General features: G+C 37.4%; 2 protein-coding genes and 1 non-coding gene across 3 annotated transcripts; 2 read left to right on the top strand and 1 right to left on the bottom strand.

Moving 5' to 3' along the window:
• Positions 1-197: 197 nt before the first annotated feature.
• On the top strand, positions 198-270 carry TRNAF-GAA (transfer RNA phenylalanine (anticodon GAA)). Its single transcript has one exon. It is a non-coding gene; the product is annotated as a tRNA-Phe (tRNA).
• Positions 271-450: 180 nt separating this feature from the next.
• LOC103499807 (pre-mRNA-processing-splicing factor 8A) lies at positions 451-12,375 on the top strand. Its single transcript, XM_008462904.3, has 26 exons — positions 451-900; positions 1,968-2,091; positions 2,182-2,274; positions 2,425-2,815; positions 3,286-3,772; positions 3,880-4,670; positions 4,784-4,869; positions 4,958-5,140; positions 5,336-5,650; positions 5,749-6,053; positions 6,155-6,609; positions 6,763-6,889; positions 7,098-7,339; positions 7,474-7,597; positions 7,673-7,862; positions 7,957-8,064; positions 8,234-8,487; positions 8,619-9,235; positions 9,319-9,425; positions 9,628-9,882; positions 9,959-10,432; positions 10,590-10,751; positions 10,842-11,039; positions 11,139-11,417; positions 11,572-11,814; positions 11,917-12,375. The coding sequence occupies exons 1-26, from the start codon at positions 659-661 to the stop codon at positions 12,106-12,108; spliced, it is 7,044 nt and encodes a 2,347-aa protein (XP_008461126.1). The 5' UTR covers positions 451-658; the 3' UTR covers positions 12,109-12,375.
• A 3,080-nt stretch (positions 12,376-15,455) lies between these two features.
• Positions 15,456-18,596, bottom strand: LOC103499808 (protein POST-ILLUMINATION CHLOROPHYLL FLUORESCENCE INCREASE, chloroplastic). Its single transcript, XM_008462905.3, has 8 exons — positions 18,191-18,596; positions 17,186-17,306; positions 16,973-17,057; positions 16,804-16,882; positions 16,372-16,485; positions 16,173-16,285; positions 15,953-16,063; positions 15,456-15,845 (listed from the first exon to the last, which is right to left on the bottom strand). Exons 1-8 carry the CDS (start codon positions 18,294-18,296, stop codon positions 15,726-15,728), a joined length of 849 nt encoding a protein of 282 aa, XP_008461127.1. The 5' UTR covers positions 18,297-18,596; the 3' UTR covers positions 15,456-15,725.
• Positions 18,597-20,815: the final 2,219 nt, after the last annotated feature.

Here is a 20,815-nt window from a genome sequence, read left to right on the forward strand (position 1 = left end):
CCTATACAATCAATTTCAAGTCACTCAATTTTGCAAAACCATATCATATTGAGTTCAAATAAAATTTCATATCTATATACATAACGAAAATGTTATGTTTTTGCTTTTAATGTTTTGGGTATCTTTCTAAGCTACAAGAAAATGTAAAAATGATAATAAGAAATAGATTATATTAAAATTATTTTTCAAATCAAATTGCGGGGATAGCTCAGTTGGGAGAGCGTCAGACTGAAGATCTGAAGGTCGCGTGTTCGATCCACGCTCACCGCAAATTTTTTTCTTCTTTTTTTTCCCTTGTGTATCATTTTAAATGGGCTGTTCTTACTTTGAACTGTGGAAGCCCATGAAAGCTAGGCCCAATTTAGAAACCGACCATCTCAAGGGTCGGTTCGTCATTTAACAAGATCCGATAACCCGATTCGCTCCATTTTAGTCTCGGCTCTTTCATCTCCCTCACCCATTCTCACTTCCACTGAGCGGGCAAGGGAGCTTAACCCCTCAAAGCCCTAGAAACCGCCATTGGAGAAGCTCCACTAGCTTCTTCTTCTATCAGCGAACGTATTTTCGTCTTGTATAGACCTTTCATCTCTGGAACCGATCGGAAGTTTGGAGTTTCTTGGTCTCAGTTTGTAGATTAGTTTTATCTTGGCGTCTCAATATGTGGAACAACGGACAGATTGCGCCGCCGGGTACTGGTGGCTCTTCTATTCCACCACCACCTGCTGCACAGCCTTCGTACACGGTGTTGCCTTCTCCTGCTGAGGCCGAGGCCAAACTCGAGGAGAAAGCTAGGAAATGGCAGCAACTGAATTCGAAGCGGTATAGTGATAAAAGGAAGTTTGGGTTTGTTGAGACCCAGAAGGAGGATATGCCGCGTGAGCATGTTAGGAAGATCATTAGGTGAGTTATGTTTGTATAAACTGTTCTGAAGATTTGAATTATTTTCTTCTTTTTTTTTTGACGTGATAACTGGCGTATTTCCATTTTAGTTGTTTTTTTTTTTCTCGACGTTTTCTTGGGCTAGCTAATGAAATATTCAAATCAACTTAGCTTTGATGAAAGTGTTCTGAATATTAGTAAGGCGGTTTTGTTAGTCTTTTTAGTCTCGATAATTGAGTTGATTCCTTGTGTTTCTACTATTCCAACGTAGAATTTCTTGTTTATTGTGTGGTATTGTAATCTCACTTCATCGTCTAGATTTTTCACATTTTCCACACAAGTAACTTACTGAAAGTTCATAGAATCTCGAATTCCTTGAAATTTAAAGAAATTCCGGTGTTGTTCTGTACGCGTTAACTGATTCGAGGGATGAACTCTGATGCCTCTTGATGTGATACTTCCGTTTCCATTTTTGCTTCAAGGAGTTGGTTACGTGTTACCATTTTGTACATATTACTAGAAAAGGGAAAATTGAAGTCTTGAATTCACCATTCTGCTTGTTAGGTTAGTTTGACTACTATTGAACAATTCCAGGCCTCATGGTGCCCAATCTCCATACGAGGATTATGATCAATCATATCATATGTGATATATCTTCTCTATTTTCGAAATGAAACTATTTGGTATATGAATACAGTAAATGAAATCTCGGTTTCTTTAGGTTTCTGTTGTCGTCCTCTGTAGAGAAGATAAACCTTGTTTGATGTGGGGATAGTGATATCGTTAGGGAAATTTAAGTTGGAAAGGAATCAAAGAGTCTCTCATATCTTGTGAGGTTGAAGTTTCTTGGGTGATTAGGGGAATGCACTTATTTTTGTTGTTTTTTTGGGTCACAGAGGGGATTAACTCTTCTATGTATATGATTTGCATCATTAATAAAGTTCCTTTATTTCATTTCTCTAAAAATTAAATAAAATAAGTGAAGCTTCTGTCGTCATTGGTCATCATGGAATAATTTGTCTGTAAATATGGTTTGGTTGTACGTTGGGTATTCATATTGTATCTAAATTTTAACTTTTCTTTGGCAGAGATCATGGGGATATGTCCTCGAAAAAATATCGCCATGATAAACGTGTTTATCTTGGTGCCCTAAAGTTTGTTCCACATGCAGTTTACAAGCTGCTTGAAAACATGCCAATGCCCTGGGAGCAGGTATCCTTTGCCTTCATAATTTGTGATTGTTTTGAAACTATTTTTCTTCTTATTCTTTTGGTTGCTAAACTTAATAAATTGCATTTACAGGTTCGTGATGTAAAGGTTCTGTATCATATTACTGGAGCGATCACATTTGTTAATGAAATACCATGGGTGGTTGAACCTATATATTTGGCTCAGGTATTTTTCTCTCCTTTTTCTCAGATTATTACTGCAGTGTAAAATGTTGTATGTGAACTTTTTGGATCACAATTAGAGTGGTAATAATCATGTTGTGCTAGTAGCTACACTATTCGTGATCGACTGCTTGACTTTTGTTTTTCCTTCTAGTGGGGAACCATGTGGATTATGATGAGAAGAGAGAAGAGAGATCGTCGGCATTTCAAGAGAATGCGTTTTCCACCATTTGATGATGAGGAACCTCCACTAGATTATGCCGATAATTTGCTGGATGTTGATCCTTTGGAACCAATTCAGTTAGAGTTGGATGAAGAGGAGGATTCTGCAGTTTACACTTGGTTCTATGACCATAAGCCTCTTGTGAAAACAAAGCTCATTAATGGTCCAAGTTACCGGAAATGGCATCTTTCCCTTCCAATCATGGCAACTCTTCATCGGCTAGCTGGACAATTACTCTCTGATTTAATTGATCGCAACTATTTCTACTTGTTCGATATGGAGTCTTTTTTTACAGCGAAAGCATTAAATATGTGCATACCAGGTATCCCTCTTCGTTATCATTTTTCTTTTGCTATTATGTTTATACAATTATGAAATCGCACCAACACGAACACACACAATGTATGTTTAAGAAGATTGTCTTGACTAAAATTTTTTGAGCTGTTGAATTAACTGTGAACTGTTGCATTGGATAATATCACTTAAATGTTTGGTGCTGTTGGGTGAACTCTTGACTATTTTGTTGTACATCATCACATTATTCATTGAAGTTCCTTTGAATTCTATAACTCAAAATTTCCTTTTTACAGCCCTTGCAAGTAGATGGGATGTAGTAATTGCTTTAGAAAAGATTGTAATGTGTACCATGCAGTGCCAAATTCGTTTGTCTTAGTATCTTCTTGCGAGTTCAAAACCATGTCAGTTTTAGGGGTTCTTGGAACTGCATACATATGTGTACTAAAATTTATTGACAAATTTTTATAATTTATGTAATCTATCGTGCTTATTTAGGTGGCCCAAAGTTTGAGCCGTTGTATCGTGACATGGAGAAGGGGGATGAAGACTGGAATGAGTTCAATGACATCAACAAGCTCATAATACGGTCACCTCTTAGAACGGAGTATCGGATAGCATTTCCTCATCTTTATAACAACAGGCCTAGAAAAGTGAAGCTTGGTCTATATCACACTCCTATGGTCATGTATATAAAGACTGAAGATCCTGACTTACCGGCATTTTACTACGATCCTTTGATACATCCAATAACCAGCACCAATAAAGATCGCCGTGATAAGAGAGCTTATGACGATGAAGATGACGACGACTTTGAGTTGCCAGAGGGGGTTGAACCTTTTTTGAAGGACACTCAACTTTATACAGACACCACAGCTGCTGGCATCTCTCTTCTGTTTGCTCCACGCCCTTTTAACATGAGATCTGGTAGAACACGTCGGGCTGAAGATATTCCCCTGGTTTCAGAGTGGTACAAGGAACACTGGTAAGAGCGTCTCTCTCTCTCTCTCTTTTTTTTTTTTTTTGTAAATTTCAATTAACTTGGTTTAGTCATTTCTAATTTCTGATTTCTTCTGATTGCATTATGTGCAGTCCTCCGTCATATCCTGTTAAGGTTAGGGTTAGCTATCAGAAGTTGTTGAAATGCTTTGTGTTGAATGAGCTGCATCATAGGCCACCCAAAGCTCAGAAGAAGAAGCATTTATTTCGATCACTTCAAGCAACCAAATTTTTCCAGACAACCGAACTTGATTGGGTTGAAGCAGGTCTGCAAGTTTGTAAGCAGGGATACAACATGCTGAACTTATTGATTCATAGAAAAAATTTGAACTATCTTCACCTTGATTATAACTTCAATCTGAAGCCAGTGAAGACTCTAACCACCAAAGAACGTAAGAAATCACGGTTCGGAAATGCTTTTCACCTCTGTCGTGAAATATTGCGATTGACGAAGCTCGTTGTTGATGCCAATGTTCAGTTCCGCTTGGGCAATGTTGATGCATTTCAATTGGCTGATGGCTTACAGTATATATTTTCACATGTTGGGCAGCTCACTGGAATGTACAGGTACAAGTACAGACTTATGCGTCAAATTAGAATGTGTAAAGATTTGAAGCACTTGATATACTATCGCTTCAATACTGGTCCAGTGGGAAAAGGGCCTGGATGTGGATTTTGGGCACCAATGTGGAGAGTCTGGTTATTTTTCCTTCGTGGTATAGTCCCTCTCCTTGAACGGTGGCTGGGAAATTTACTTGCTCGCCAATTTGAAGGAAGACACTCAAAAGGAGTGGCGAAGACTGTCACTAAACAGCGTGTTGAAAGTCATTTTGATTTGGAACTTCGAGCAGCAGTCATGCATGATGTTCTTGATGCCATGCCTGGTACAAAGTTCTAATTCATATCTTTGTCTCTTAAGCATCTGTTGCTCTGTTAATTTCTTAGTATTCAACTTGCTGTTTTCCATCCCTTTACCGTACATATAATGTTTCTGCAGAGGGCATTAAGCAAAATAAAGCTCGAACTATCCTCCAGCACTTAAGTGAGGCATGGCGATGTTGGAAAGCAAATATTCCTTGGAAGGTACTCATCTGCTTTGGGACTTTGTTTTTCATTCCTTTCCCATGTTTCCTCCGTCTGTTTGTTCATTGGACTTTGGGGTTTTCTTCAGGTTCCTGGTTTGCCAGTTCCTATTGAAAATATGATTCTTCGTTACGTCAAGTCAAAAGCTGATTGGTGGACAAACGTTGCTCATTACAATCGTGAACGTATAAGAAGAGGTGCTACAGTTGATAAGACAGTTTGTAGGAAGAATCTTGGGAGACTTACACGTCTTTGGCTAAAGGCTGAACAGGTTTGTTCTCTTATTATTTGTCCTCATTTTGTTATTTATTTGTTTTATTGATTAGAGTAATATTTTTTGTGTGAGCACGTTGCTTGACCTTAGCATTGGCCTTCTAATATATTACAATTACCATTTCCTCAATGAACCTGTACAAGTACAGGCTGCTCAACAAACGTTGTTCTTAGTTTCTTTCTCATCTTGCAGGAGCGACAGCATAATTATTTGAAAGATGGTCCATATGTCACACCTGAAGAAGCAGTTGCCATTTACTCAACAACTGTTCATTGGTTGGAGTCAAGAAAGTTCTCTCCTATTCCTTTCCCTCCATTGTCATACAAGCATGATACAAAATTACTGATCCTTGCCTTAGAGAGGTTAAAGGAATCCTACAGTGTGGCTGTGAGGTTAAATCAACTCCAGCGAGAGGAATTAGGTCTCATTGAACAAGCTTATGATAACCCACATGAAGCATTATCTCGTATTAAGCGTCACTTGCTCACACAACGTGCCTTCAAAGAGGTGAGTCTTCATTTCTTCTTTTATTTGCATTATTGATTAACCAATTATGAACATCTGTCTCCTGTCCATCAACATTTACTGACATGGTACTGTTGCAGGTTGGCATAGAGTTTATGGATCTGTACAGTTATCTCATACCAGTTTATGAGATTGAACCTCTTGAGAAGATTACAGATGCATATCTTGACCAGTATCTATGGTACGAAGGTGACAAGAGGCATTTGTTTCCCAATTGGATAAAGCCTGCAGATTCAGAACCACCACCCCTTTTGGTCTATAAGTGGTGTCAGGGTATTAACAATCTTCAAGGTATATGGGACACAAGTGATGGACAATGTGTTGTGATGCTTCAGACAAAGTTTGAGAAGTTCTTTGAGAAGATAGATTTAACAATGTTAAATAGGTGAGCATCCTTTAAGTTCCTGAGTTGCTGACTGAATGAGTTCAAAGGAAGTTTCATTTTTTTGAACCATAATCTCATCCTGTTTTCTTGAATATGTGCAGGCTTCTTCGTTTGGTTCTCGACCATAATATTGCTGATTATGTCACTGCAAAGAATAACGTTGTCCTGTCTTACAAAGACATGAGCCACACAAATTCATATGGTTTGATACGTGGTCTCCAGTTTGCTTCGTTTGTTGTTCAATATTATGGACTTGTGCTTGATCTGTTGCTTCTCGGATTGACCCGAGCCAGTGAAATCGCTGGTCCACCACAGATGCCAAATGAATTCATTACTTATTGGGACACAGAAGTGGAGACGAAGCATCCAATTCGGTTATATTCTCGTTATATAGATAAAGTACATATCTTATTCCGCTTTTCTCATGAGGAAGCGCGAGACCTTATACAGAGATATCTCACTGAACACCCTGATCCAAACAATGAAAATATGGTTGGATATAATAACAAGAAATGCTGGCCAAGAGATGCAAGAATGAGGCTCATGAAACATGATGGTACAATCCGTGTCTTCAGTTTATGATATCCTTGGTCATTATTAATAAAAACCATTATCTTCCACCGTATCTCTCTCTGACTGGCTCACACGCACGTTCATATTTATTTATTTATTTAGTCAATTAGATAATGAATTTCCCTTTTTTTCTCAGTCAACCTTGGAAGAAGTGTTTTTTGGGATATGAAGAACCGGCTTCCTCGCAGTATCACAACTTTAGAGTGGGAAAACAGCTTTGTGTCTGTTTATAGCAAGGACAATCCTAACCTGCTTTTCAGCATGTAGGCATCTCTTATACCCTCTTTGCATTTCTATGTCTCCTATTATTCTCTGTGTTTCAGCTTTTCCTTTTTTGCTGTTCCCTAAATATTTTATTGAGTAATCTAAGATTAATAATGGGAAGCTTACAATTTTGAGAATTTCAAAATGTATCTAGTCTCTGTTTCATTGATGTTCTCTGTTCATTGATATTTTGCTATGTGATGGTAGGTGTGGATTTGAAGTACGAATACTTCCCAAGATTAGAATGACTCAGGAAGCATTCAGCAACACAAAGGATGGAGTTTGGAATCTGCAGAATGAACAGACGAAAGAAAGAACTGCTGTAGCCTTCTTAAGGGTTGATGACGAACACATGAAGGTGTTTGAAAATCGTGTCAGGCAAATTCTTATGTCTTCAGGGTCCACAACATTTACGAAAATTGTCAACAAATGGAATACTGCTCTGATTGGTACAACTTCGACCATTGTTTTTATTTTTTATTTTTTTTGGTTGGGAGGTGATGTTAACATGCTCATTGGTTTGGTTAATCAATTCAGTATATAATTGACTTCAATGGTTCTCTTTTATCTGTTTTTGTGATAGGTCTCATGACTTACTTCCGTGAGGCAACTGTTCACACACAAGAGCTGCTAGATTTGCTGGTCAAATGTGAAAATAAAATTCAAACTCGTATTAAGATTGGGCTGAATTCAAAGATGCCCAGCAGGTAAAATAATTTGCTAATTGTAGTTTTATAGTGATGATAGAAATGAGCAATTTTGTAACTTTGTTATTATTTCAGGTTTCCTCCAGTTATTTTCTATACTCCCAAGGAAATTGGAGGTCTTGGCATGTTATCCATGGGTCACATATTGATCCCACAAAGTGATCTTCGGTACAGTCAGCAGACAGATGTTGGTGTAACCCATTTTAGGAGTGGAATGAGCCACGAAGAGGATCAGCTTATTCCTAACCTTTACCGATATATACAGGTGATATTCATTTCCGATCCAGTGATATGCTGTGTATATAAGAATATGCTTCATATTTTGCTTACATTTAGTGAACTTCTCAATTTTTATACAGCCTTGGGAAAGTGAGTTCATAGATTCACAGCGGGTATGGGCTGAATATGCTCTGAAGAGGCAAGAAGCTCAGGCTCAAAATAGGCGATTGACACTTGAAGATTTGGAAGTAATTTCTACTTCTTCTCTGTTTTCCATTATGTTCCTTTTTTCCCTTTTTTTAGGTTTATTCATTTTGGGGTTTAGCATTAGATTCTAACTGAATAAAAAAAACTCATATTATAGATATGAAGACTAATAAGCATTCTAAATTTTATGTTAATTATGGTGTTATATAGGATTCTTGGGACAGGGGAATACCACGAATCAATACCTTATTTCAAAAAGATCGCCACACTTTAGCTTATGACAAAGGATGGAGGGTCCGCACAGATTTTAAACAATACCAGGTTTTGAAACAAAATCCTTTCTGGTGGACGCACCAAAGACATGATGGGAAATTGTGGAACCTGAACAACTATAGGACAGATGTCATTCAAGCACTTGGAGGTGTTGAGGGTATTCTTGAGCACACGTTATTCAAAGGAACATAGTAAGTTTTATTCTTGATTTGGAGTAAATGCTGTGAATGCTTATTTTGTTTCTTTGGATTCCTTCATTAACGTAGCATAAATTTGCATCACTTTGATGCCATTTGACATTAATGGGTTGTATGGATTTCAGCTTCCCAACGTGGGAGGGTCTCTTCTGGGAAAAGGCATCTGGATTTGAGGAGTCCATGAAGTACAAAAAGCTGACCAATGCACAGAGATCAGGTCTGAACCAGATTCCTAACCGTAGGTTTACTCTTTGGTGGTCACCTACCATAAACAGGGCAAATGTTTATGTGGGATTTCAAGTGCAGTTAGATCTAACTGGAATCTTCATGCATGGAAAGATCCCGACTTTGAAAATTTCTCTCATTCAGATTTTCCGAGCTCATTTGTGGCAGAAGATCCATGAGAGTGTTGTCATGGATCTCTGTCAGGTTCTGGATCAGGAGTTAGATGCTTTGGAAATTGAAACTGTGCAGAAAGAAACAATTCACCCGAGGAAAAGTTACAAAATGAACAGCTCTTGTGCTGATATTCTACTCTTTGCTGCCCATAGATGGCCAATGTCGAAGCCTAGTCTTGTGGCTGAGTCCAAGGATGTTTTCGATCAAAAACCAAGTAACAAGTACTGGATTGATGTGCAGCTTCGTTGGGGGGATTATGATTCTCATGATATTGAGCGTTACACGCGAGCCAAGTTCATGGACTACACTACAGATAATATGTCTATCTATCCATCTCCCACTGGTAAGATTTTGATTTTTGCTTCTTTCTTTGTGTTTATGTTCAATTTTTGCTGTATAAATTAAGCAATCGTCAATTATTTTCAGGTGTAATGATTGGGATTGATCTTGCATATAACTTACATTCTGCATTTGGAAACTGGTTTCCTGGGTCAAAACCATTGTTGGCCCAAGCAATGAACAAGATCATGAAGGTATGGTATTGATCTTGTTTATTCATATGTAGGCTTTTTGGTCCTTATGAGGGGTTTCCTCAACCCTCTGCCCTTAGGCTGTCCTTTTTTTGCTCTTTTGATTTATATACATCCCTGTCTCTTATACAAGGGGTTTTTGGTTGCTTCTTGTTGACTTGTAAGTTGTAAAAACGTTTGTCACTAATTATTTGGTCTTGTACAGTCAAATCCAGCCTTGTATGTTCTGAGGGAGCGTATACGCAAAGGTCTGCAGTTATATTCTTCTGAGCCTACAGAACCTTATTTATCATCACAAAACTACGGAGAGATCTTCAGCAATCAAATAATATGGTTTGTTGATGATACTAACGTGTATCGTGTCACAATTCACAAGACATTTGAAGGAAATCTTACAACCAAACCCATCAATGGTGCCATCTTTATTTTCAACCCAAGGACTGGGCAACTATTTTTGAAGGTTTGTTTTCTTCAGTGGGAACTTCTCTCTATTTTATTCCAGTTATTTTTCTTAACTTATTTCTTGGACTTAACAGGTTATCCATACAAGTGTCTGGGCTGGACAGAAGCGTCTTGGTCAGTTGGCCAAGTGGAAAACAGCAGAAGAAGTTGCTGCTCTTGTACGATCTTTACCAGTTGAAGAACAGCCAAAACAAATTATTGTGACTCGTAAAGGAATGCTTGATCCATTGGAGGTCCACTTGCTCGATTTTCCCAATATAGTTATCAAGGGAAGTGAACTGCAACTCCCATTCCAAGCGTGTTTGAAGATTGAAAAGTTTGGTGACTTGATTTTGAAGGCTACTGAGCCCCAGATGGTTCTCTTCAATATTTATGATGATTGGTTGAAGAGTATTTCATCATATACTGCATTTTCCCGTCTAATTCTGATCTTGCGTGCCCTTCATGTGAATAATGAAAAAGCTAAAATGTTGCTAAAGCCAGACAAAACAATCATTACAGAACCCCACCACATCTGGCCTTCTCTCACAGATGACCAATGGATGAAGGTAATTTCTTTTTTACATCCCTCATCTGTTATATCTATCTCTGCCCATTTCATTCTTCTTCTTTCAAATTATTTAATGAATTGGATCTTATGCTTTTACAACTATCAGACATATGCAAAGTCTTAATTGCTTCATCATTTTTATATGTGATGTATAGGTTGAGGTTGCGTTAAGAGATCTTATTTTGTCGGATTATGCAAAGAAGAACAATGTGAACACATCGGCTCTAACACAATCTGAGATTCGTGATATCATACTTGGAGCCGAGATCACTCCACCCTCCCAACAAAGACAACAGATAGCTGAGATTGAGAAACAGGTGCTTCATTTAACATGATTTGCTCCTTCTCTTTCAGTTTCATACTTCTTGATGCTCATTGTTTTGTTTCATCCAAAACTTTTCTTTCAGGCCAAAGAAGCAAGTCAACTAACAGCAGTCACGACAAGGACTACAAATGTGCACGGTGATGAGCTCATCGTCACAACAACGAGTCCATATGAGCAGGCTGCATTTGGATCCAAAACTGATTGGCGTGTGAGAGCAATATCAGCCACTAATCTCTATCTTCGTGTGAATCATATTTACGTAAATTCAGAAGATATAAAGGTGAAGACTGACATTTTACTTCTCTCTTTTTAACGAGATCACATTAAGTCTGCTACTGTTATTTATTTTACTGACTTTTCAATCCCAATGGTTATACAGGAAACTGGATACACTTACATCATGCCAAAGAATATCTTGAAGAAATTCATCTGCATTGCAGATCTACGAACTCAGATAGCTGGGTATTTGTATGGAATAAGTCCTCCAGATAATCCCCAGGTTAAAGAAATACGCTGTATTGTAATGCCACCCCAGTGGGGGACACATCAGCAAGTTAATCTTCCTACAGCTCTTCCTGAGCACGACTTTTTGAATGATTTGGAGCCATTGGGATGGATGCACACGCAGCCAAATGAGCTTCCTCAGTTATCACCACAGGTTCCATTCATCTTTTCCATTTACAACTTGTCATATTTTATGCTAAATAGCCATCTTATGACTAAGCATGTTATCTTTTATGTTAAATAGCCATCTTATATCATTATAAACAAGTTCTTTTTAGTAATTGGTGTTTTCGTTCTATTTCCTGCAGGATCTCACAAATCATGCTAAAGTCTTGGAGAACAACAAACAATGGGATGGTGAAAAATGTATCATTTTGACCTGTAGTTTTACGCCCGGTTCCTGCTCACTAACTGCGTATAAGTTAACCCCATCGGGTTACGAGTGGGGACGTGTAAACAAGGACACTGGAAGCAATCCACACGGGTACCTCCCAACTCATTATGAGAAGGTGCAGATGCTCCTCAGTGATCGCTTCTTTGGTTTCTACATGGTAAAGTCTCTTTCCCCTCATAGAATTCTTTAGGAAAATTACTTTTCCTTGTGTGGAGGAGCTGACACTGATACTCGAATCTCGATTCCCCTTTTTCCTTAGATCCCTGATAATGGTCCCTGGAACTACAACTTCATGGGGGTAAAGCATACGGCAGGCATGAAGTACGGAGTAAAACTTGGAACGCCACGCGAATACTATCATGAAGATCACCGACCTACCCATTTCCTAGAGTTCAGTAACTTAGAGGAAGGTGAAACGGCTGAAGGAGATCGTGAGGATACTTTCACTTGAAAATTTGGTGGCATCATTTATATAATTACTGAACTCATTTTATGAAGCAGAGTTTACTTTTTTTTTTGAAGTTCTTGAGTGTACACATGAATGAAACAAATCCGTGTGTATGTATGTGGTAACAAATTGAGGATAGAGAGAGAAACGCTTGTGTACTAATACGACTCTGTAATAGATGTAACGTGTAGCCTAAGCAGAGGATATAAAATCCTAGAGGTTGTAAATTCTAGTTTTGTAAATTCTTATTGATTATTTTAGCTTTTGATAGTGATGATTTCTTTTTTGCTCCCTCCCTTCCATACAGGAAAAGAAAAATAAAAATTTTGTAGGTTTATTGTAACGCCCAACAAATTCGATTTTTGTTCTTTGTTATTAATATTTAAGTGCGGTTATGGAAAATTCAAACTTATTGGAAGAACCTTATCATTTTGATTTCTCGAGTAATTTAGGTTGGGAATCTTTAGTCTGTTTAAGATAATAAGTATTATTTTTTTTATTTTTATTGGAAATAATTGGGGAAGTCCTTATTAAACTAAAGTTGGTTGTTTTTGGTGAGATTTGGGGAGAGAGAGGAGGTGGTTGTTTTGGGTTTTTTTTAAAAGGAAAAGAAAAGAGTTATTTTCTTATAAAGCAGCCTTGGGACCCGTGCATAAGAAGAACAAAAAAAAAAAAAAAAGAGAGAGAGAAGCAATTAAAGATTTAAACCCTAGTCGCCGACCCGCGCCGCCGCCCGTTCAAGCACCAACGCTCGGGAGCCAGCCGCAGTAGAAGCCGAACCACCCTCCCAGCCGCGCCGGACGAGTCAAGCCGCCGTAAGCCTAAGAGGAGCTACGCACGTCGCGCCGTGTCTGCAGCCGTCTCTCGCACGCCCGAAGCCGAGTCGAAGTCATCTTCGCACGTCCGCAGCCAACCCGTCAGCCAGCCAAGTCGCGCCGCTTCGATCCGACGCAGCGCAGCCGAAACGCTCGTTTGCAGCCGTCGCCGAGCGAAGCCGTGGTAGCTGGACCACCAGCAGCCGCCGCGCCACCCGAAATCCGGAAGCCAGCGCCTCGCGCGCAAAGATCCGACCGAAAACCCGCTCCGCGACCCGAATCGACGCGCGCCATCTTCCGGAACCCGACCCGCGCCCGCGTGCATCCGCGTGTGAGCCGCGCCGCGCGCTTCTGCGTAGCCGAGTCGCGCCTGCGTGCAAGCCGCGCCGCCTGCACCACAACCTGAGCCGCGTCTCCCTCCTGTCGCAAGCCGAGCCGCACGCGTAAAGTTCCTGTACCGAGCCGAGTAGAGCCGCGCCTGCGCCAAGCCGAGCCGGTCCCTGTCCTTTTCCAGCCGAGCCGCCAAGACTAATTTGGCTCCATCCACCTAAATTTTGGTAATTAAATTAATTATTGTGGCACTACCCGGTAAGACTCAATGTTTCGGACGCTAATTAATTTAATTTGGGACTAAATTAAATCATTTTCCTTAAGGGACGTCTTGGACCAAGTAACTGCTGCAGCGTGGGATTTCTTCAGTAGGGGCTCGAGCACTGCAACCTCCTTCTAGGGTAAGTCATTTCAAATGAGTCTTGAACCGTTAGTCGTTGGTGACCTAATTACGAATTTTGGCATATTAAACAGTTAGGACCTCGTCGCTTGGAAAGCATACTGCCTCGCGGTTAGGACTCGTCAAGTAAATCTCTAGGTAAGAGATTCTACTACTAGCTCCATGTTTAGAATTATGAGATTATGTATACTTCAATTGTGCGTGTTGAGGGCTAGACCGTACGAAGCATGAAAACAATGATAGTATGATGCAAATGACGATATGGTTATATTATAGCATGTTGTGAGATGACGAGAGCTGTTATGGCTGTAAGACAGATGTCGAGATGGAGAGTGTAATGATGATTTATCGGTTATGTTATATGCTGATGCCATGTGTATGTATACTGCGATTAGGGTACCTGTTAGCTTGACCTGTTAGAGTCGTACCTGCATGGGTGTCCTTCGGGATCACCACCTATTGAGGATTGTGTGGTCCGACGGGACACCAGTCTAGCATGGATATAGATATGACTCGAGTGACTCGACGGGGTCCTCGCATCCCGATTGTCCTAGGTGTCCCCCGGGGCACCGAAGACCAGAGTTACGTTCCTACGGGAGCGCATGTTGCACGTGTTCGGGAACGTGCCAGAGATTGGGTACCAGTTACAGGACTCTGACAGGAAGTTAACAGGCACCTAGTGGGACTAGTAGTGGGTCCCTTACTGAGTATTTTATACTCACTCTCTTCATTTCATGTTTTCAGGTAGAGGACGAGGCAAGGGCAAAGGCAAGCTGGCGAGCGACCCGAAGTGACCGTGGCGGGCCATAGGGACTACTGCTTCCGCTTATCCTTATTTTAGACTTTCGTACCTGAGTTTGAGTATTCTTCAGTACTTATCATCTTTTATGTAGATAGGGCCCGAGTAGGACTTTAGAACGCATTACATCTTTTTGCATAACTACCTTGTTTGAATTTTCATAAATAAAATTTCTCAAACCTTGTGCGTTTTTAATAAATTTTATGACTTAAACCACTTGTTCTATATTTAGTAATGACTTCGATTCAGTATAAGGAGTTGGGTCGTTACATTTATTAATAAAGAACTAATATCGAGGGCTAAGCTATTTTTGTTTTTATCCTATTTGTTAGAATAGAAATGAAATTGATGGTCAAAAGCATGAATTGTAAATAAATCCAATAATGTGTTAACAATTAGATATAGATACTTTAATAAGATTTGGCATGAATTATATATTTTATATATTTAGAGGATTTTTCGAACAAAAACATCCTACAAAAAGCCTATCGGTCCATAATGTAAAATACTATAATTATCTCAATTAACATATGAAAAATCGGTTACACACACGATCAAGATACACGATTTTGGACATATCATGTCCTAAGTTGCCCTGAGAAGAATTATGTCTTTAATTCATTTAATATTGGGCATACAATGCTATTCGATCTCGGACGTAAATTACCTTGAGATTCTTCGGGATGAAGGACTTTTATTTCCTCATTTTATTCGAAAGACTTTTGCTTCTTTATTTTATTCGATCTCAAGCATACATTGCCCCAAATTAATAGATCTTATAAATCACAAGAGCATATATGAAATTTACGAGAAAATGATTGCATATAATGTGCTTTTCTTATTGTAAATGTTTTGGGTTTTGTTACCTTCATGAATTACTCGTATATTTTAGTTTATAAATTTAACTCTTATGTCTGTGGTTGGTCATTACTCTCTAGTTGGTTTATATATTTATGGCGTAAAATTTTAAAAGTCTAAAAGCGACTGAAAATCTGCAGCTCTATACTAACAGTAAGAACATTCAATTTGAATTTATGTATTAATGAAGTTTTTCTTTACAAATATACATAGATGGAGGGTAAAACTTCTTTTTCATCTATCAATAGAAGATGCAAACTTGCTTCCTGCTTGATGGGATGGACTACGATCAGCTTGGCTAAAATGATGTCCATACCGCGCAACAAGACTTCTTACACTTGCAGAAATGCCTTTGCAGTGCCTCATGCAACTTGAATTCGATGAAAGATGAGGTGCGAGAGAACAGAGAGAAGGTAAATTAGTCCTCAGTATCTGTATCAATCGGACAAGATCCATCATCTACATTGGCAAGTGGGTTGAATAAATGCGAGCTAGGATCTGTGCAGCCTAGTACAAGATTAAGATCACAACGGTCACCCTGCAATTGTTATTTATAGTCCAATCTTGTTAGATGCAGCCTTGAATTCTTCAAGAATGATGAATATAGCACGATAAAGAAGTCTGTATATTGAAGATTTTCCTTACCCCTTCCACAGTAAGATTGCCAATCATTGCACATCTTGTTATAACAATGCTCGTATCTGGAAATATCGCTCTGTCACACGCACCTTCTTTACTCAACTCTTCAGCTAGACCCTACCATGTCACACGAGAATCGGATTCTTATTACGTTATACTAAACAAAGAATGAAAATGTTGGTAAATATTGATTTATCATTTGAAATGTTTCCTATCATATTGTTACCTGATTGAAAAAGTCGATTGGTTTGTTTTGCCAAGCCTTGGGAACTTGAAACTGCAGTCTGTAAGGACCATCCCAATCGGTACCGTTGGTGAATGAGAAGATCAAGTTTACAGCTGTGGAAGGGCAGGAGAGAAAATGAGGTAAAGGAAAATGAAACAGTGAAGATAAAGAAGCGTAAAATTCTCGCAATGCGACCAACCGTGCTTCGGAATGCATATTTGGATGGTGTATATTGGTCCATCAGCTTTGCCTCGATCTTTCTTGAGCATAGCCCTTGGCTCCCCACCACACATTATTGGCTGATTAAACCCTCCTACAGCATAATGTCCAAATAATCATTGAACTAACAGCTCAAATTGCAGCTTAAAAAAGGGGAAGTCGATGCAAAGTCCTTTCAGCGGGCTATATGAATCAAAAGCATTACAAACTTCAATCATTACAACTTGGATTTTGTGAGGTAAAGCCTAAAAGAAAGCTCACAACAGTTCGAAATTAATCCAAGTATCTGATTTTTCCCTATTGTTTTCTGGTGACATTTCTACAACAATGAATCTGATGGTTTTACATCTAAAAATTGATGGAAGGCATGAACATGAAATACCATAATACAAGACTGTATATCAGGTATTACCATTAAAAGCAATCCCAAAATCTTCGTTCGGAGCCAGGTTGGTAGCAGCTGGATTATAGAAAAGCTTGAGCTTTTCCCCCTATCAAATTATGCAACCCGATGTAGCAGTCTCAGATTATAACACACAAACACATATGCAACAAATCATAACAAGTGGTATTATGCTTACTGCGGTAGGGGGTAGACCGTTCACAGTTTTCCAGTAAACCGGGGCCTTTCCAAGTTCAAACAAAGCCCAAGATGGAAGTTTGATCCTGACAAAGAGTTTGCAAAGGAATCACAACTTCAATTAATTAATTGGTTCTTAGAAGATTGCAATAAACAAAGGGAAAATTTTATGCTACCAAAACTCAACAGTGAAATGTTAAAGATTTAGTTATACTCTGTCATTTCCTCTGTTGGAGATGCTTCAACAGCCACAGCAGCGTTCACCTTCCTCACAGTCCTAAATCTGACATTGTTCGGAAGGCATTTCGGAGACGACGAACCAGAGAAATTAGAACCTGCATCAAAAATATCAAAGGAACTGATGTAAATGATTGTACCGTCAGTCTCATGCTTTCTTCCTTTCCTTATTTGAGGCTGATTAAAATCCTTCTTAAACTTAAAAACACTATATTCTTCGTTCTTCTATTCAAGTCTCACTGAATCGCAGCCATTTGATAATGATTTCATTTTAGTTTTTTGTTTTAACACTTATGTGTATTTCCTTACAAATTTCTTACTATAATCTTTACCTTTCTTGAGAGAACATCTAAATTCTTAGTTAAACTTGAAAAACTAAAACAAAACTGCAGTTAACCATTTGATTTTTGGTTTTAATATAATGATCGTGCTTGTTTCCATTCATTTTCTTACGTCGTTTTCAAAATTTGGTTTAGTTTTTTAAAATATAGGTAGAAAACGAATAAAACTTAAAAGATGAAAGTAGCGTTTATAACTTAAAATAAAAAAATAAAAAACCAAATAGTTATCGAAAAACTTAACTTTTGATTGGATTCAGCTACAAAAGATTGTTAAATATCTACAAAAGATTAAATATTGAAGGAAGAAAAAGAAAAAAAAGAAAGAAAGAAACTTTAGAGTTTGGGTTCAATCATGGTGTAAAATAATACCATGGCAAGAAAATGGTTCGAAACTACAAAATCTACAACGTTCATTCAAATTCATTAATACCCCATTTCCTTTAGATGGCTTATTCGAAGTCTAAACATAGCATTGCATAATTCATAGGAGCAGCAAGAACAAGAATCAGATTCCCCCAATCATGAATCTAAACCGAGAAAGTTGGGGTTCTAATTCCCCATTTACTCAACAGTCCATGGAATTAATTAAAATAAGCAAAAAAAGAAGAGGAAATATTAGATTGGGAATAGAATAAAATCACCTAAAGTTCGAGTAGATTGTGGGCATGATTCTCCTCTGCGTTGGGTTCTAATGGGGAGAGAAGTTTGAAAGGAAGATGCAAAGATGGGTGCGTTGGTTGCCGCCATTAGTGACAGCTTCAGAGCTCGGATTCAGTGAGAAATGAAGCTCAAAGAGTCGTTTGAGGCCACAATTGAAGTGGATAAAAAGATGAAGATTGAAAGAGTTTGATTTTTATATGTAAACAAAAAGGAATGAAGAAAAAATAATTGAATTAGAAACACATAAAAAGAAAGAACAAAAAGAAAAAAAGAAAGATGAAATATCTAAACCCGAATTTGGATTAGTAACGATTCCTTCGTAAATATCTTTAAGTTTCACTTTCGAAATCTTTGATTTTTTTGTTCTATGAAAAAAGACACCATTCGTCTGTCAAGTTTGAATTTTTAATCACAGTTCTTCCACTTTCTTCCTAAAATATCTCCATCTCATCTCAATCTCAATCTCAATCTCCGCTCTAATCAAAATTTATTATTGTCATCGGTAGAGTAAGTTTAGTTCAGTGATAATTGAAATAATTTATTTAACGGAGGAAAGATTTGATTCATTATCCCACGATTGTTGTATTAAGAAAAAGCTTAAAATGGTAACATCGAAGCAAATTTTTGAATATTTTTTAAAAAAGTTTAAAATATTTATTATTTTATTATCTTAATATGTCGATCCAATGAGATTTTTGGTAGCTTTGGAATAATTCATCATCACATTAGGTTGAGAGTATGACGGTGTGGCTAGAGATGACCTAGATTGGGCAAGCACCTTCCCGAAGTCCCATTTTGGTCTTAGGGGATGGTTTTGGTTGGGGTACACATAAGACATGTTTCATTAATTATTTTTCGAAGCTTGATCTAACAGTGGTCGAACATGTTTATTTGGGTTTGACTTGAACTAACAATCTTTCTTAGGTCCAAAATTAGAACCATGGTGCTGTTTTTTTTTTTTTTGTCCAAACCTTGTTATTTTCTGTCAAAACCTTGTTATTTTCACAACCTTAAGGGTGCGTTTGGGGGAAGGGTTGGGTTATGGAAGAGTTAGTGTTATGATAAAACTAGTGTTATGATAAACCTAGTTTTATCATAACCCTTGTTCATAACACTAGTTTGGGGGAAGAGTTTAGAAATGTAGTTTTATGATAATATGTGTTTGGGAAAAGGGTTAGGTGGGAAGGGTTAATGGAGATTTTATGACAAGATATGTTTGTAAGAAGGGTTAGGTGGATAGTGTTATGATATATATATATATATATTTTAAATATATAATGTAGATTCAATATACAAATTTCATAATTTTATTTTATTAAATAATCTTATTTTTCTTAAAATCATTTGTCTTAATTTTCTTAATTACTACATTATTGACGTTAATTCAAGAGGAATGTATTTTTTTAACGATATTATAAATGTTACAATCTCATTATTCAAAATGAAATTTGTATATATTTTGTTTTAATTTAATCTCTCCCATTCACATTTTTAATCTAATTTTTTCATTAAGTTCTCAATGTCATTTGTTAAATTCAGCTTTATGTTTTTTTATAATATATATAATTGAAACAATAACTCATAACTTCATTCAGCTTTATGTTTTTTTTATAATATATATAATTGAAACAATAACTCATAACTTCATTCTTTACATTTTTTCCAAATTTCTTTCGTAGTCAAGAAAATTAACGATCGATTATGCATTTCTTATTACATAATTATGAGACTGTTTTAAATCATGCATTTCTTATTACATAATTGTGAGATGGTTCAGTAAATTAATTTTATAGCCATTTTCAAACAATTTTGTAAATAAAATGAACAAAAAGAGAATGAATGAATCAAAATTTATTTAGACCAAGAAAAGCTGAAAATGACAAGTAGGAATTTTATTAAATAAAAACTTATTAAGGTAAGTATCACCAGGTTGTGAAGAAAGGTCATTTTGAAGTAGATTAGTGTCAATTAATGACTAATTCTACACACTCATTGCACAAATTGATGAAATATAGTAAAATCCAATGTTATTTATCATATAATATATCAAAATCAAACCCAAAAAATTAAAGGTAAAAAAGGAAAAAAAAAAAGAAGAAGAAAATACAATTCCAATAACAAGAAGAGGAGGCAAAATCCACATTCTAGATACAAATTTAGTTACCTTTTTCCTAAAACTCTGTATGTATAATCAGAGAGTGATTTTAGTTTTTCAAACTCAAAAAAAAAAAAAAAAAAAAATCAAGAAAAAAACGAAAAACACCTCAATCACACATAAATCTCTTTCCCTTTCAAGGGGTATTACTTAGAGGCAAAGAGAGAGGGAAGGAGTAGTGTGAAAAAGGATTTGGGAGGATTATGGAAACCCTAAAACTAGGGTTTCCATAAATTGGACCCCAAACAAGGGTTAGTGTTATGGAATCCTAAACCCACACCGATAAATGGAGGCCCAAACAGCACTTAAGTATTTATGTTCTTGTTTTTACATCAAATATACTAATCGATAAAAACCCATCCATTGCAATTTTTATACTAGCAATTTTGATTTTGAAAATTAGAAGTATGCAAAATGCTAAAACAAAATTTTAACCATTTCAAAATTGATC

This window comes from Cucumis melo, chromosome 1 (genome assembly GCF_025177605.1).
Source record: "Cucumis melo cultivar AY chromosome 1, USDA_Cmelo_AY_1.0, whole genome shotgun sequence".
NCBI classification, from domain to species: domain Eukaryota; kingdom Viridiplantae; phylum Streptophyta; class Magnoliopsida; order Cucurbitales; family Cucurbitaceae; genus Cucumis; species Cucumis melo.

Excerpts from the sequence above, each read along its gene's own strand:
- LOC103499807 (XM_008462904.3), top strand. The coding sequence starts at position 659 with ATGTGGAACAACGGACAGATTGCGCCGCCGGGTACTGGTGGCTCTTCT. Across the intron at positions 4,870-4,957 it reads AAGCAAATATTCCTTGGAAG|GTTCCTGGTTTGCCAGTTCC; the intron begins GTACTCATCTGC and ends GGTTTTCTTCAG. Across the intron at positions 8,065-8,233 it reads TGACACTTGAAGATTTGGAA|GATTCTTGGGACAGGGGAAT; the intron begins GTAATTTCTACT and ends GGTGTTATATAG.
- LOC103499808 (XM_008462905.3), bottom strand. The coding sequence starts at position 18,296 with ATGGCGGCAACCAACGCACCCATCTTTGCATCTTCCTTTCAAACTTCT. Across the intron at positions 17,307-18,190 it reads ACAATCTACTCGAACTTTAG|GTTCTAATTTCTCTGGTTCG; the intron begins GTGATTTTATTC and ends TTTTTGATGCAG. Across the intron at positions 16,486-16,803 it reads TTTTGGGATTGCTTTTAATG|GAGGGTTTAATCAGCCAATA; the intron begins GTAATACCTGAT and ends ATTATGCTGTAG.